At 39.2% G+C, this 16,455-nt stretch overlaps 1 protein-coding gene across 3 annotated transcripts in view; it reads right to left on the bottom strand.

Moving 5' to 3' along the window:
* Window positions 1–964: 964 nt before the first annotated feature.
* SLC1A2 (solute carrier family 1 member 2) overlaps window positions 965–16,455 on the bottom strand; it is a 103,356-nt gene continuing 87,865 nt past the window's right edge. For 2 of the 3 annotated variants that reach the window (XM_030038709.2, XM_030038718.2), the window contains exons 10-11: window positions 13,646–13,877; window positions 965–10,136 (exon numbers count right to left, since the gene is read on the bottom strand). In XM_030038709.2, the coding sequence (XP_029894569.1) occupies window positions 10,062–10,136; window positions 13,646–13,877 (307 nt within the window). In that variant the 3' untranslated portion in view covers window positions 965–10,061. Of the gene's footprint in view, window positions 10,137–11,062; window positions 13,878–16,455 lie in introns of all 3 variants that reach the window. The other variant, XR_003926868.2, reaches the window with a different exon arrangement.

Below are 16,455 nucleotides of genomic sequence, written 5' to 3'. Positions count from 1 at the left end.
TCTGAAGATACACAGTGTACATAAAATACGTGAATGATGGGGAATCCTGAGCGCAACAAACTTCAGCAGGGAATTTTACATCAGCAGCGTGCATTTATTAACAATGCTTGTTGATGAGGCCAGATCAGGACATTTCTGCCTCTGGCAGAAAGTGGCAACGTGGTACAGAAATGGCAGCAGATAGCCGGTGCCTCAGATTTATCTTTTGCCCAAAGATCTTCCTCGCGCCGCTTTAGGACTTAGTTCGTTACTGACTCAGAGGGCAGCTCGCCAGCTGAAGCGCTGCCAAAGCCACTTCCTGCCGTGCCTGGATTTTCTTTGGAAACTTCTCAAGTGGATGCTGGCCTCAGTTAGATTAGTAAGAAGCAAGCCCGGGGTTGTGCAGACTGTTAAACCGCACATAACCTCACCTGGGTTTTGGTTATGTGTCTTGATCACACAACGGTAGTTAAGCTATTTCCGTAACGTGTGCTACTCTGAGCGTAAATGTCGGCGCTTTCTCGCCTTACTTAGCAACTGGCAGTCCTCTGGGCCATGCTTCACTCCCTGATCACCTCTTAATTCATGTATTAAATAGAGTTGATTTATTTACAAAGTGCTCCAGGGGTTCAGCTAAAAGCTTTATTTATTATTTTTTTAGAAAGGCTATGAGGAAGAGATTTATTTTTTAGCAGCCGGGGGAGGGAAGTAGGTTTCTAAAGCAACTGCAAGCACTGCATTGTATCCTCCTACTCTTCTAACATCTCTTCCCACTTCTCTAGACTTCACTGCCAAGAACTGTAGTTAGTGCATCCTGGCCCTTGTGGCAAACAAGCTCAGCTGCAGCCGGCACCCTGGAATATTTGGAGGATACGGTGCGGGGTGAGATTTCTAACACTTCGGCAAAGTCAGGTTCATCTTCCCATATTGAGCCCAGGCTCACAGATTAAAGATCACAGATTAAAGCTCACAGATATAAGCCATGAAAATTATGAATCAACATTTATTGGTGATATGTACATAAGAGATACGACACTTAGTGAAATATTATAGTCACAACTATTTCCAGTATAGAAAGACTGTCTAGTTTGTTTTATACATGAAAGTTACAGAAATCAGTTCACACCGTAAGAAAGCATTAAAAGCAAATGACTACCAATCATTGTAAGGAGGAAAGGATCTGAACTACAAAAATAGACTCAGTCTACCAGGCATTCCAACTACAATATACAGGAACAGAGCCCAGAGCTGGGAGAAATTTTATCATCTGCATTCATTAGTTTTTAAACAAACTGTGCTATAGATACTGTACAGTATGTCATTTCAAAATCTGGGGAACTTTTCTGAGTGTAAGGAGAAGACCAATCTTATCCCCTTTATCCTTTACAAGAAACATCTCAAAACATTCCACCTTGTGCCTGGTCACTTTTAAGAGGGGCCAAGGGATGATGAACAGTCAGCACACAGTACTAGAGTGTGCAATTCATACTGAAGCATCGTAATGGGACTCACCAAGCAGGATACTTCCCGTGCTTTGGGGCCTGATTTTGACCTTTTTCTGCTCACAGGGGATGATTAGGTTTATGAGATCCAGGACCAGGGTATCTAGGAACGAACCAGCTGCTTCTTGCTGTCCTAAGCTCTTTCCCAACCACCTTCAGATTTCGCCCCAGAAAGGTCTTATTTTCTCAGAGATTTGAACTGTAGCCCCGATTTCAGAAGATTTTTGCCACTGACAATCTAGTTCATATGTCTGTTTTATCATCAGACATACTTTTTGTAAATAACAGACCACAGTAGCTTGAGAAGCCTTTAGCTTTGCATTTAATTTCAATAACTATTAATATCCTTTTTTTAACAATGAAAGAAACAGTGCACCTTTGCCCATGAGTGTATTCATCTTTCTCAGAGACTGTTCCTGCCAAGGGGACGAAGCAGAGGTTCCTACTTGGACGTCTCGGCACTCAGGAGAGAACGGGCAGCCCGCTGCTGCCTGCAGCCTTGCCCAGCCACAGCCGTGGGACTGCGCTCGCTTTGCTGGCATCTGCGGTCAAGGAGGAACTGGAAGTGACTCAGAGGGATCCTGCAACGCCGTGCCGTGACTAAGGGCTGAATGATGCTCAGTGCACAAAGAGTCAAAAGCAGCCAGGGCATCCAACGGGAATGCAGCTAGATGGATTTCCCCTTAGTCATTGTGACAATTTAAACAGTGACTTACTAAACTTCTGGTGATAAACAGTCCCAACATTTCAAGCAAACAAGAAGAAAATGTAACAGAAACTAATCATTCTAGGTGAACGTTAATTCTTAATGTCGCAACAACCGCATTCACAAGGCAGCAAATCTATGCTGGGATCCCTTTCACTCACTGCCAGGGAACTACACACATGCAAGTACTAACACAAACCACACTGGATAGATAGCTGAAAACTAAAAATAACATATTTACAATAAGTTGGATGTATACGTGATTCTGAATTTTATCAGAACCGGATACTCCCTAATAGACAGATAGAGCAGTCACTAAGCTGTGGAACCTAATCAGTTGAATGGTCAAAAGGGAACAAACTCAGATACAGATGAAAAACAGAAAGTAGAAAAAAAATTTAAAAGACAGCCTAATTTTCTACTATGGCTCAATACACAGAAACCAACTAAATTAAATTAAAGCACTGCTACACATACTGTATACACCATTTCACTGAAATTACATGTTGATATCTACATTATCTACACTAAGTGCAGAGAGGCACTGGATATCATGCTTTAACAAAATCTGAAAACCAGTATCAATTAGTAATTCAGCACTATTCTACCTGCGGTTCCTATTAAGATAATACCTGGTACATCTGATTTAAAATACAAGAAAGAGATTAAAATACAAGGATATATCAACACACTTCCTACATGTATATCTACTAGAAATTTAGTCTCCAAAACCTCAGCAGAATAACATGGCCCCATAGATTTCTGAACAGTTGAAGAGATACCCAGTATCAGTCACACTGGGACAGCAGTACTTGCTATTCAATGTTTTGCTTTGAATCACAGTCAAAGAGCTATTAGGCCGTAAAAGATTTTTTATGATATAATTGTTACAAATATTTATATGAATTTATTTTTATTCCTCTAAAAACAGTTCCTTGTTAATTAAATAGAAATTATTATAGCCACGGCCTCGAGGCCAACAGGTATTTGCCTGATGGGAACAGATGACCATAACAGAGAAGCAACTCTCACTTGTCCTGATCAAAAAATATAGCGGTTGTTCTCTTTAAAATACATAAGAAAGCAGGAGGTATTTGTACAGATGCTACCCAATTACATTGGTCCCATGGTGCTTCTGTTGGTCCGTTTTCCAGATGGCAAAGGTAGGAGGCCAAATCATGAACTCTTTCCACAGGCTGAACTCATATACACTGTATTGTAGCAAGATGGACTGGGTACCTGATAACATATTTTTTGCCTACCCAGATCTCCAGTTTTGTATAAACTGTATTCTGATTCAGTCAGTTATACATGATCAGATCCTAAGAAAGAACCGCAGGATTTGGCAAAGGTAACACCAGGAAAAATGACAAAAATGAGGGACGATTGCCCAAGACAGTCAATCTAGAAGATTGCTCAGATTATTATAACATTGTTCCATAATGAACTGCAGCATTTAAGGACATCTTGAAATTCGTATTTGATTCTTGCATTTTGTGCTTTGTTTATAATTTGTCACTAAACATAACACAAAAATATTTCATCGTTCCTAAATGTTGTAAGAAAACTGGTTTTGTTCTAAGGTACAGATCACCTTTAAAGGATTATCCCCCTACCTTATACGGTCATATAGAAAACATTATAAGAAAATATTAGTGTGTCTGTAAATTACAGATACTAAGTAATTTAGTTCAGTCTACACTGTAGTTTCCAGAGAACAAGTACAAATCCCTAAAACCTGTATTAATAACTAAATCAGTATTGAGCATATATTTATTAATATTTAACAATATAAATACATATGCAGCTTTTTCTCATGCATTCTACAAGCTAGAGTTCACACCACATCATAGGAAATGGGATATATTTAAGAAAGGAGCAGGATATGTTGGATGGAAGTGTATGCAATTGTCTTTAAGAAGGAAGGACAACCTGTAGTACACAAGAGCTCACAAGCCCATACAAAACACCAAAATGGAAATGCCATGATCTACAATACTGACTGCAAAATCAATTTGTAAACACAGTTTGCATACAGTCTTTGAAAAACTGTAGAAAAAAAATAGAAAAGAATGACACAAAAATCCCTGCAAACTATACTATTTATGTACAAAGCAATATACAGGTACCAGACAATCCAGGTTGTGTGATGCTGTTTATGAGTTTCCCTTCATGTAATGGTGTGCGCCACAGAGCAGCATTAAAAACAGTTGCAGGACTCCTGAATTTTGAAAAATCAGACTAGAAGGATTGGACACTCTGGCATCAATCAGCATTGGCTCTGCAGCAGAATGTAGTTAGAAGTGAAAGGGGATCAAAGGTTGGGTGAAGTGAGAAATCTCCCAAGTCTTCTTGCCTCCCCAAATCCTGCATTAGCCTGTTGGTTATTTCCATCCTGGACTAGTAGAGACCTACTCAGTGGCTCAGTCATAGGCTCTAAGTTTTTTCAATGTTTGGAGTCTGGGTTTTCCACAAGACTCATAGTTGCAACTGCACAACCACCTTATGCGTTAGGACTTGTATCAACCCCAAGCAGGGGAAGATGTCTCTGGGATGGTGGGCACATGTGAGGGATGGTTTCTCAGAGCCTTGTGCCAGGGAGCCCACTCATACAAGAAGTAAAAGAATTACCAGCACCTGGGCATCAGCAGCAGTTTGACTCATTCATAGCAGCAGATTTCAATTTAACATCAAACACGATCAGGAGGAAAAATTGAGGGAGGTACCCATCGTCCAGTCTGTACCCAGGCACTGTTGCTGGGGGCTTTACTAGGAGTCCTGCCTTAGGTGTGCAGAACTGCAGAGTCTGTGCTTTGTCTGAGGGCCACGGAGAGACACAGCCTTGGTGTCTATGTGGGAAGAAAGACCGATGACTTTGGAAGGAATATGCACTAAATACGGTGTTTCAGGTAAATTGTGAGCAAGAACATAACACTTTCAGAAATAACATGGCAAAGCTGAACAATTTGTTTACAGCTGGACTGCTGCCTTTGACACTTCAGTATTGCAATTCCTTTTTTTTTTTTTCAGTACTTGAAGCTACACTCTATATGTCATTATTCAGACAAAGGAAATTGGGTAAATACTTTTCCTTCAAAGTCATCAATATGATTGGAGAGAAGAAAATAACTCATCTTCCTGAGAGTGCTTTCTGCTGGGAACAGGAGCTTCTATATAGTCTTATATGGTGAATTATAGCCGAGGTGAATTGTCCTAATGGACTATATAACTAAGGTGAAAAATATCTTAATCGTGGCCTTAGAAGTCACAGTAATAAAATCAAGGATAGTCTTCTGGCTCATAATAGAATAATGTTACAGTACATTTTTATAAAGTGCTCTTATTTATCCTTCTGTAAATTAATTCAAATGCAGCAATAAAAATAGATAAATGAAACTTAATGAAATGAGAAACAGTTATACCTTTACATCTCCAGAAAAGGATTCTTCTGAGCCCAGTACTAAAGCTCAGAGCCTTTTTACAGAAGTGAATGTCAGCGGTGAGGTTTAATACTGCCTACAGTTTTGGGGATTTGTGCAATTGCTGCTGTGTTGCTACAACAAGGCTGCAACAACACAAGTGAAGGCAAGGAAGCAAAGGATATCCAGGCAGTTGCCAGAATAAATTTGTTCAAACTCTGTTGCTGCAGCTTCTCAGATGAACAGTCTGCTCTTCTGAGTATCTACTGCTGGAAAACTAATGACTCCGGGAGTGATGGAAAACAAATCAGAAATCTATATTACTCATACGTTTTAAAGTGGCACAAAGTTAGGAATTCCACAGGCTTTGAGAAAGAAATGGAGATCTGCTGTATCTCAGGGAAGAAATGGAAAAAAATGTAATGATAGTGACCCTTATTTTTGTGCCGAGTTTTCAACTCATTGCTGGACATCTAGCATAGAAACAATTAGGCAAAAAAGAAGCATCTTGGCAGAAATCTTTTGGATATGCAAATCAATGTCATTATAAATAGCAGACAAAGACTATTCCCTAGGATGGGGTTGTGAAATGTCTTGAACATAAAGACGACAGGAAGGGACTTGACCTTTCCTGGAAGCCTGTGACTCCCATAGATTTCAGTGGGGCTTTCATGTAGTCAGAGCACTGCAGGCACAGGTTTTACTACAGCAAATACAGTTTTCAAAGACATACTGAATTTTTCACCAATTCAAATGGAAGGAGCACATCCCATAATATGGTTCAAATGGCTTATCCCCTACCTATTTGAAGCACCTTCATGTATAAGACCCACGCTTGTCTCTTACAATGTTGGTGCAGCCTTTGTCTTCTAAGGGAAGCAATGAAGAAACAAATTCAGTAGCAAAGTGCTCCACCTCTTCTGTAGTTTTAATGTACAGTGTGCTTTAGTTTCAGTGAAGAGATATTAAGAGAATGCTGACCTAGCTTCAGCGCTAAATGCATAAAGCAAATGCATAAGCATGTACTTAATTAAGCATGCAATTAACTGAGTCTTTGCCTGGTCTAGACTTTTCCATGTGCCAGTGTACTGTCAGCAATCCAAAGGGCAAAGGGTATCAATCACAGTTGCACAGACAAGGGTGGGGGGAATTGACAGAGCAGCAAACCACATGAATGTAGAAAGAAATGTTAATTTGTTTAAGAACTACACAGAAAAAAATTCTGTTTCTACTGTGCTTTTCCTTTAACTTTGCCACCCCAGCACTGCGAACAAATACAAAAGATTTGCCAGATGAAAATTAATGCATCAACACTCCTAGTGAAACTAAAAAGAGACTGGCCAGTAACCAGCACTGCCTGCTGAAACGTGAACCTTGTATTAGCTGTAGTGGCCGGTCCCTGGATTATTTTCTGTTTATTTAGTTAAGTAGCAACCCAGCCTCATGTGGAATGAGCAAATCAAGAAATGCAAGCCAAGACTGAGTTACATTTTCCCAGCAAAATGGAAAGCTTTTTGATGGTTAAATACAGTGCTGCGCTGGAGTAACACTATATTAAATATTCAGTCAGGCTAAAAGCAGAGGAGTATACCAAACCCAACATTTCTCCTTCTCCCACATCTACATTTAGAGAAATACCTTCACAATTATCTTTTGAAACATCCCTGAGTTACTCTATCTACAGAATTACTATTTTAAAATCAGAGTCTGCTATTCTAGTCCTATCAAAAGACCCAAATTTATTCTCCCTTATGTGGGTGGGGTTTCTCTAGCATCTCATTCCTTCCTCCCCTGGTCTCCATCCAAAGAAGCACTCTTCAAAGGACAATACATCCCAAGTGGATAAGTGTAAGCATATTTTAAGTGTTTCTCAAGATGTAATTTTGTGGAGCTGCCTAGTCACATGTTGCTGGCATTCCTATTTGTTTCCAACTGCTAAACAGTTTCAAATGACAGCTGAAAGTGTATGGACCAGTTTTGTAAAGCTACTTTCACAGCAAGCAATCGGTGTGGCTGCTCCTAAGAAACTGCTACAGTGAAGAGGATGGAAAGTCATCTATTAATGGGCAAGCTGTACCATGAAACAGCTCGAGAATGCTGGATATAAACCAGGGTAAACACTGCCTGTTATTCTTGGATATAACTACCACCCAAGTCACGGCAAATTTCACTTGATGTGAGCCAGCACCCTCAAAGTAGGGAACATTTTAGAGTACCTACACACTGTCCCAGGCACATTGCTGGCACATAACCCAGTGGGAAAAATGTCTTCAAATGCAAATTGAGATAACCAGCAGCTAGCTATAGGTTAACTGTGGATATGCTAATACCAATGACCAAAGAAAAGACAACCTGCCTACTGCTTCTCTGAATATCCTACGATTCCATCCCTCACAAAAAAAAAAATCCTTAAGTTGCTTCAGGAGGCTTCTGGAAAAGGCCTCTCTAGCTCTAATATACGTTAGAGGCCTACAGAATTCACAGTGGTTCAATATTTGTTAAATTATATAGGCCATTTTGCTTAGGATTGTAGCCATGGCATGCAAGTGAGGACAAAAATACAAGAAAAATATTCCATGACAACAAATGCTTAAATGAGGGATACTCTGACAATGGACTTGATCTTGCACATCATTAATCATGCAAGTAGCCTTGGCTGGCTCAGGTCCGTGTGCATTTTCAGACATATTTGTATGACTGCAAATGAGCAAAAGCAGATTATATTTATATTTTAGTATCTTCTACAGAGCCAAATACCACTCTACAGTTAAACACGTTATTCCTGTTTAAGCCCATGACAGGTCTGAGCACAGACACTGAATGGCCTATTTCTGTAAATGTTTCAACTCTGTTTTCTGCCATTTTTAAGTTCACCATATGCTCATATTCCGATTCATTCTGAGAACCTCTGAGAGCTCCCCCCAAAATTGCACAAAGCTTTTTCTGTGGGTAGAGCCTCCCAAGGCCACGTGGCTCAGCTTTGCTATAGAACATTGCTAATAGCATAATGGCATTCACCAGTGTCTTAAAATTGCTGAGTATTAACAAGCACCTTTAAAAACACTTCACAGGGTGATTATCGTGACTAATTTCTTCTGACAGGATGAGTCACCTATACTATGTTGGCAAAACACCATCTCATTAATTCAGATGCCATGTGCTCTAAGAAACATTTCTCTGACATTAGAGAGTTCTATGAATTGCTACTCTGCAAAAGAGAGAGAGAGGGAGAGATATATATTCAATGTACTGGTCTAAATCCTGAATTGTGGTTTATTCTTCATTCAATCCTAACCCTGGCCAAATTCTATTAACCTTATATGGAATTTGGCTTAGCAATGAATTCAGGATTTAGCCATTCTCTGAAATATGACGTATACTTGAAAGATGGCTTTCACTTCATATCAAATGCTACTGCTGATCACACTTAAAAACTCTCAATTTCTTAGAGTAATGGATTCAGAATTTGTTTATTGCTCATTACCAAATACCCAATCATGACATCTGTGATCAGTCTCAGTAGTACCTTACTTGAGTACTCCTGTCCACATGAGGAATCCCTCTGACATCAGCGAAGCAGGGTTAATAGTAAGGTGCCACCTACTTTGATTAAAAATGGCATAACTGAGCCCACGGTATCCTGTATTTTGTGTATCAGGCATAGATTTAGTGAAGGAACTACCAACCCTGCAATAATACTGCCTTGTATTATATGGTGCATTGTGGTCACAAAGCAGCACAGCTCCATCATAAAACAAAGGCTGCACCTGCCCTGGGACAGCTGATAAAAACACATCATATGCACATACCAATCTAAAGTCTTGTCTTGATGCTAAGTATTAGTTGTACTGATCTAACAAAATGTCTGGGATAATTTCTTGACTTCTATACATGAATCTTGCCCCTGGATCTAAGTTCAGTTTAAAGTACAACTAGGCACAAAAATACAGTGCTTGTTATTATTAAAACAAATAGAAACCTTTATGGACATTTTCAAAAGATATTTTAGCCATACAGTGCTAAATAGATCAGGTATGCCACAAGAGTCACCAAAACACTTGAAGGTTTACGTGGTGTTATGTTTCTCTTGTATTTGTGACCCTGAGTCCCTGTAGTGAACCGTACTGGCACTTTGATCTTCCCATTTTGCAGCATTTACATTCTCTGTGTCTTGAATGAAAGGGGAGGTGGGTGAAAGCACATTGCACTGCATGGAGTATTCTCCAGCTGCATCATCCAAACAGTAACACAAGGGAGACAGATGGTTATGGATCATTGCTTGGCAAAGACACTACAATGACTTGATGAGATCTTTGCTAAGTTTCAGTTAAGAAATTAAGTAAGCAAAAACTGTAGATGTTAAATAGAAAAACCAGAAATCTTCTTTAACTGTGGTATCTTTTGCCAGAAGATAGCTTCAAGGCTTATTAAAGATGGAGCTAGGAATCTCTTCCCTTAGTTTTCACGTTTCCAAGGCTCTTCTTCAACAACACTGAAGTCTGCAGATTTGCCATTGGTTGCCAGTGTTACCTGCAAGTAATTATCATCAACAACCAACTTAAAGGCCAAGGCACTTTGACAAGAAAAGTCATGACTTTTATATGGAAGATCATGATATTTACAGGAATTACATACACCATGCCTTATTATAGATGTAAAACGTATTTATTCAGAATTCAAAACACTCCCAAATAGTGAGACTCCTGTTCATTTATTATACTGCCTAGAAAACATTAGCAGTAGAAAAAAAGTTCCATATTTTCTTAGCCTTTGCTGTAGTTTTTTTAAAATGAATATTTCAGATTCTACTCTTTTCTATTTCCTATAGATTTCTCTGGATTATTTAAAAAACAGATTACTTTTTTTTCATGTAGAAAGTCATATTTTTTCAGTGGAATTCCTTAGCAAGGCAGGATAGCTGATGCAAGGACATGAAAAATATGCAAGGTCAGAATAATCATAGGTGTGTATCTATACAAACTCACCTACAATTACACCACCTTTAAAGAAATGGAAGAAAAGATAGGTTGTGAAAGTATTGTTCATCATACCACTATTTCTAACAATGTAGTGAAAGATTTTGACTATCGTCAGACCAAAAATTCATAGTAATGCTACGTTTGCCTCACAAAGTACAGCAAAACACCACTCTTGCCTGTAAAGATATGTGCTAAAATTTTGAAAGTATGGTAGAAGACTGTCTATCCCAGCCAAAACCAGGACAAAGACCTATAGTGATCTACCAACTCACAGTAAACACTGGCCAGTACGTTGCATCCCAGAAGTCACTATAAATAAACACATGCTTCAAGAAAGACAGCTCCAGCCAAATGACGTAAAAAATTTAAAAAAGGTAAAATGTCAATTTAACTTTACAAAAGTGATCTAGATCTTTATAACTGTGAGAGAACCTTTCATTTAATTCTAAATGGATGGCTCACTCTTTCCTAACTTACCTTGTAAGTTAACATCCTCAGCTTCAAATGAAAACTTAAAGACAGAGCTGAAATTCCCCATGCTGGATAAACTGGATGCATGGAAGCATTGGGACATGGAAACATGACAAAATGCACTGATTTTTGAAACAAAAAGTCAAGCTTTTTCTTAGATAATTGAAAGGGGGAAACATGCAAATACAGGAATGAACAGCTTATTCAGAAATGAAAATCACATAGAGTCATGTGAAATATGATAATAAAAAAATACAAAAATATCATGCAATAACAACCACTCTACCCCCAGATAAAGGTAAACTACTTATTAAAAATATCCATTGACCATGCAAAATTACAAACTACTAGCGTCATACATGGAATGATATTAGAGAAAGTGAATAGAGAGGACATGCTAGTAGATTAGCCTTTCCAAATTCTGACCAGAGTTGCAGTGAGCTTTTCAACCCACCAGTGCATTTGACAGGACAAAGAGATGTCTCTTCACATTTAACAGCTGGCTGTTTTGAAGCCCCAAATCCTACACTCTGTTGCTACTCAGCACTTGGGAGCTGTAGACCACTTCAACATGATCCAAATGCTTTGCAAATGTCAGTATATATTCATAAAGTAGACCGTAACATTACATCCTTTGGGCAGCTTGCAGACAGAGACATGGGCAAGACGAGTGATCTGCTCAAAGTCAGTCTTGTGCTCAATCCAGTAAACCCTGGCTCTTTTCATGAGTTCAAAAGTGCAAAATGAGATCGGAAGCAGAGCAAACCTAAAACAATGAAAAAGGACAAACACCTCTAGCTCATAAACCACTGGTCCCAAATTTTAATTAAAGGGTGTATTTAGGATGATGTACCACACCATTAATCCACGCTTTTGCGGTAAACTAATGCCTCAACTGAGGGAAATGATACAAGAAGCTGAAGGAGGAAAGAAAGTGCAGCAAATACTGCATCAATGGGCTACTACTTTCTAGCTTGACTTGGATGTCTGTGCAAATCTGAGAGACTAGAAGGAGATAAAATTATCAGTATTCAGTTCCATGAACCGGATTCGGACTGATATATGGCAGCTGAATTTGTCTTAAACCCACTGAAATTAGCATAGTCTATTTCACTGAAAAACAGTTTTCCAAAAGTTCCAAAAGAAGTTAACCAAAAAGTGGGTGTGTGTCCATGTGTGCTTATTTTTAATGAAAAAAATCTGTTATCAAATGAGATCTTTCTTTTCAGGGAGTTTCTTTTTTCCTTCATATTTTTATCTCTTCTGTGTCCCTTCCTTTTTTGAGAAATACAAATTAATGACAATTTTTAATGTTGTGTAAGCACGTATTCTCTTTCCATTTCAAGATTTTTTTTTCTTTAATATTTCTCATGGAAAAAGAGTGGGTCAGAAGAGGAAGGGGAGAGCCATATCAGAACAAAATGTTTGCTTTCATTTTAAAAAAATCACTGTATTAAAAAGTTGGAAGATGTGGGGGAAAATTGAGGATAAGATGAAAGTTCTTTCTTTCCTGAATTCAGTATTACCTTTTTCCCTGGAAATTCAGTAGGCATTAGAAAAAAATATATTCTAAAGAACATTTCCAGCCAGGCTGGAGACAGGTGAAAGTGATAGAATAGGACTTATATTTCCAATATATATGGTGATCTGCTAATGGACTTAGTGTAGGCATTCACAGTTAGATACTGGCTCAGTTGTGGCAACTGGAAGATGTAAGAGAATCTGTTTGGATAAATGGCTAAGGTAGGCTCACTGGCAAATTCACTGTGTCAAAGACAGTGTACAGGATCAGATCAGAGTATTAATAAATAAAAAAAAGACTATGAAATTAAAAGTTCCACCTTGTTTCACTCTCTTTCTCCTCCTTTTCAAAAATTCTCTCTTGATTTTAAACTGCCCCATCCTCATGGTGGGTGCTTAGGGAACTTTTAACCACTAACCTCCCCAACTGCTCTGTCATTCAACTGGTGGGGTTTCTCAAGCTCACTTTGCTCTGATCAAGATGTTATTATTACTATTAATAATCCATGTTAGTTACAGCAAGGATTAGAGAGAGAATACGATGTTTGTGCCTTAATGACTCAGGAACGATGACGGAAGCAAAGCATAAGCATGCTGTATGAGTGCAGGAGCATTCTGATGCTAAAGTGCATTCAACACGTCCATCTCTGAACAGCATATCATGGATGGCAGTCAGCAAATTACAACACCTGTATCTGAATTGCAGCTATCCTTCATTTGGGTTGGCAATTAAGTTCTCTGTTGTCATAGAAAATTAAGTATATGTCCATAGAAGGTGATGCCATATTCTCTGCGTCTTGGCATATTCCATAATACGCTGCATCTTGCCTTTTGATATGTAAACAGTGTACATGGTTTTTTCCCCTCAAATGACAACTTTTAAGAAGAGTGCAAAAAAACATCTTTTGAACTGCTCAAACTCATTCAAAATGTCTGGGGTTCATGGACCTTGTTGTCACATTGTTATTTGCAGTACGATTTGAAAAATACATGCAGGTTAAAAAATAAGATAAAATAAAGCATGCAGTGCTATATACATGTCTCAATATCCATAAATGTGAAAGGTACCTTGCACTCATCTACTATGACTGAGTTGTGAGCTGCAAAAACACATTGGTTTGAGTTGTTTTCCCTATGATTTTTCATGTCGTCATAGATTGACTGAGTCTTGGTCATTTCAATGTCTTCGTGCCCTTTATGATGGGAATCAATGGTGTCAAGTTCTGCCTTGGAAAGGTGGTAGACAATGCCAGCACCAAAAGAATCCCCCACTACATTGACTGATGTTCTCATCCGGTCCCTACAAAAGAAGCAAAAGGCAGAGGCTGAATGGCATGAGAGGAAGAAAAAGTAGGGCATGGCAGCCCTGTTAATGTTACAGTTACTGCATTTATTTCAGAAAGTTTAAGGCATCTTTAGAACAGAAAGATGTGAGCTTTCAAGTGAAATTTAAAAAGCTTGCTTTCCCAGGGGACTTGTTCAGACAGGGAGGATGTGCAAACTCCCATGTTCCAGCTGGTCATACTCATGGATTTTGGCAAAGAACATGCGCTAGAGACACAGCCAAACTGCAGAGCTGTGCTTGACAGATCTCCCCAGCACCTGCTCCTGGAGCTGGAGGTTTCAATGCCAGGGTGCCTGGCTCACATCATTGCCCTTTGTTTAATTTATCAGAGCACTGAACTTAATGCAGCCTGAGAAAAGGATTTTGGATCTGATGAAGGATTCTCATTTCTCAGATGGATTAACAAATGGCCTCTCCCTTTACTCTCAGCGAGCAAACTATGGGGAAAAAAATGCCTGAAGCATCTCCATAAGGCTCAGGCCATCGAAGCTCCTCTCCTGGCACCATCGTTATAGATGGTCATCTGTTTGCATGGCAGCATGCCCACTCACACTACTGTATGCAAGCGCTCAACGTATGAGCCAACCAAATATAGGTCATGGCCTACAAAATGATGAGCCTGTGAGCGCATTTCAGTTAACGAGAGCCCCTTGTTGTAGGAGCGTGCTAACAGAGGCTCACGTGCTTCATTACAAAGAAACGTGTTTGCTGGCACTTGCTGGACAGGATGCCATTGGACAGACACACCACCTTTCTCCTGTCTCGTTTTCAGAGTGTGGAACTATCTGTCAGCAGTGAACTCATGGTTGTGGATTTTCCCTGATTTCAGAATTCTGCCCCAAACCTGCCCAAAATTCTGCAAAAATGGGAGATGGTCTTACAGAACACTGCAGGACTATGGGCTCCTGGTATCTTTCCTACTGCAGGTAGGCTGTATTACACATGTTGAAATCATTTACAATCTAATTTGCCTCTTCATATCCTAATTAAACATAACACTCTTAAAAACCTTCTGACTAAAGGTTGCAATTTAAAGCTACTGCAGCAACTGAATCTAGCTTTGTCAAATAGGTCAGAGAAGTGATTACACTAATTAATTCTCAGAGGTATATCCACAAAAACTCATTTACACAAAATGGGCATTTTGAACAGTGTGGACATTTGCCAAGTGACAGAAATGCCAGCATGTAAGACCTCATTTCCCATGACAGTGATTAATTTGAAAACACCCTTTCTAGTATTTCTGGGACTGGATTTGTGTGACAGCTCCTCTTCCTGTAGAACACTGAGAAAAAAATCGAAATGTATAAACCCCAAACTAATAAATATTCATTACACGTGCTTATTCATGGCCATACAAACCTTCGAGCCCTTTTTAACATCTTTGCTCTAAATATCCGTAAATCTGCCCTTCCCAGCTGTGGAACTGTATTCCCTTTCAAATTTCTCCTCTCCCTCTCTACATTATCATGCTTATGTATTTGGACTTTGTGGTGTAATATCTTAGTTGAAGCAGTTGTTTTGGGGGGGTTTTTTGGTCGTCAAAAGAATACCCAGGAAGAAAAAAAACCTCCAATAATCCCCCTCAAAAGCAAACAAACCAACCAACAACCACAGGAGGAAAACATCCTTCCAGTTTTGCTTCACGCAAATGAAATGCTTTATACAGTTCTCATCCCATGCCTGTGAAGAGCGTTTTAAACCTGGTCAGGGTGGCAGAACAAGAAAACATGACTTTCCAAATGTAATTTTTAATTAAGACCATCAAATATACTGAACCTGGCAATATAGCTCCACAAAAAGAACACCTGCTTAATTTTTTTTGTATGAGTGGTATTAAATTTTGAAAGGGTTCACTGGTGCCAGGCGACGGAGGGATAGTATAGGATGCCAAAAAAACCAAGCAGGAGAGAATACATAAATATAACTGAGGCACAATTGAAATTCTGAAAGGGTCATTTGAGGAGATGCTCCAGCCGATATGCATGTACTACTAGCCAAGAGATTCAGCGACACATACTGCACACTGCTGCAGAACATGCTATACTGTGTGAACCAAAGTAAACAAGTAAGTTCCTTACAACTGAAAGGACAAACTCTCAGCTGTCAGGAATCAACAGTAAAGTGCCACTGACCTCTTTTGTGCCAAAGAACACCCTAAGAAGAACAAAGAAGACTGTACGTACTCTTTTGTTTAAAGCAACCAATCAATTAATTCCAGCTATGCTGGAACGATGTAAACAAAATCAATATAGGAAAGTTGCAGTCTAGTAAAGGACTTGCCCCAACACAGCTACTTCTGCATTGTCCATAACAGCTTCTGAGAGGAATAATGGGACTGAAAGTCAAAGTTCTCTCTCAAAAGCCAACTCAACATCTGGTAAGAATGGGCTTTGGAATAATTTGGAAGGAATTCTTTAAATCCTGATAAGGGTCAACGCCTAATTTCCTCAAACTGACATAAATCAGAAAGCTTAACAACGTAGACGAAAGGAATAGAAATGAGAAAAACTGAATCAAGCCCCCTTGTTTT

Source organism: Aquila chrysaetos, chromosome 2 (genome assembly GCF_900496995.4).
Source record: "Aquila chrysaetos chrysaetos chromosome 2, bAquChr1.4, whole genome shotgun sequence".
NCBI lineage: Eukaryota > Metazoa > Chordata > Aves > Accipitriformes > Accipitridae > Aquila > Aquila chrysaetos.
Note: the sequence above shows the minus strand (reverse complement) of the source record. Positions and strands in the feature narration are given on the sequence as shown.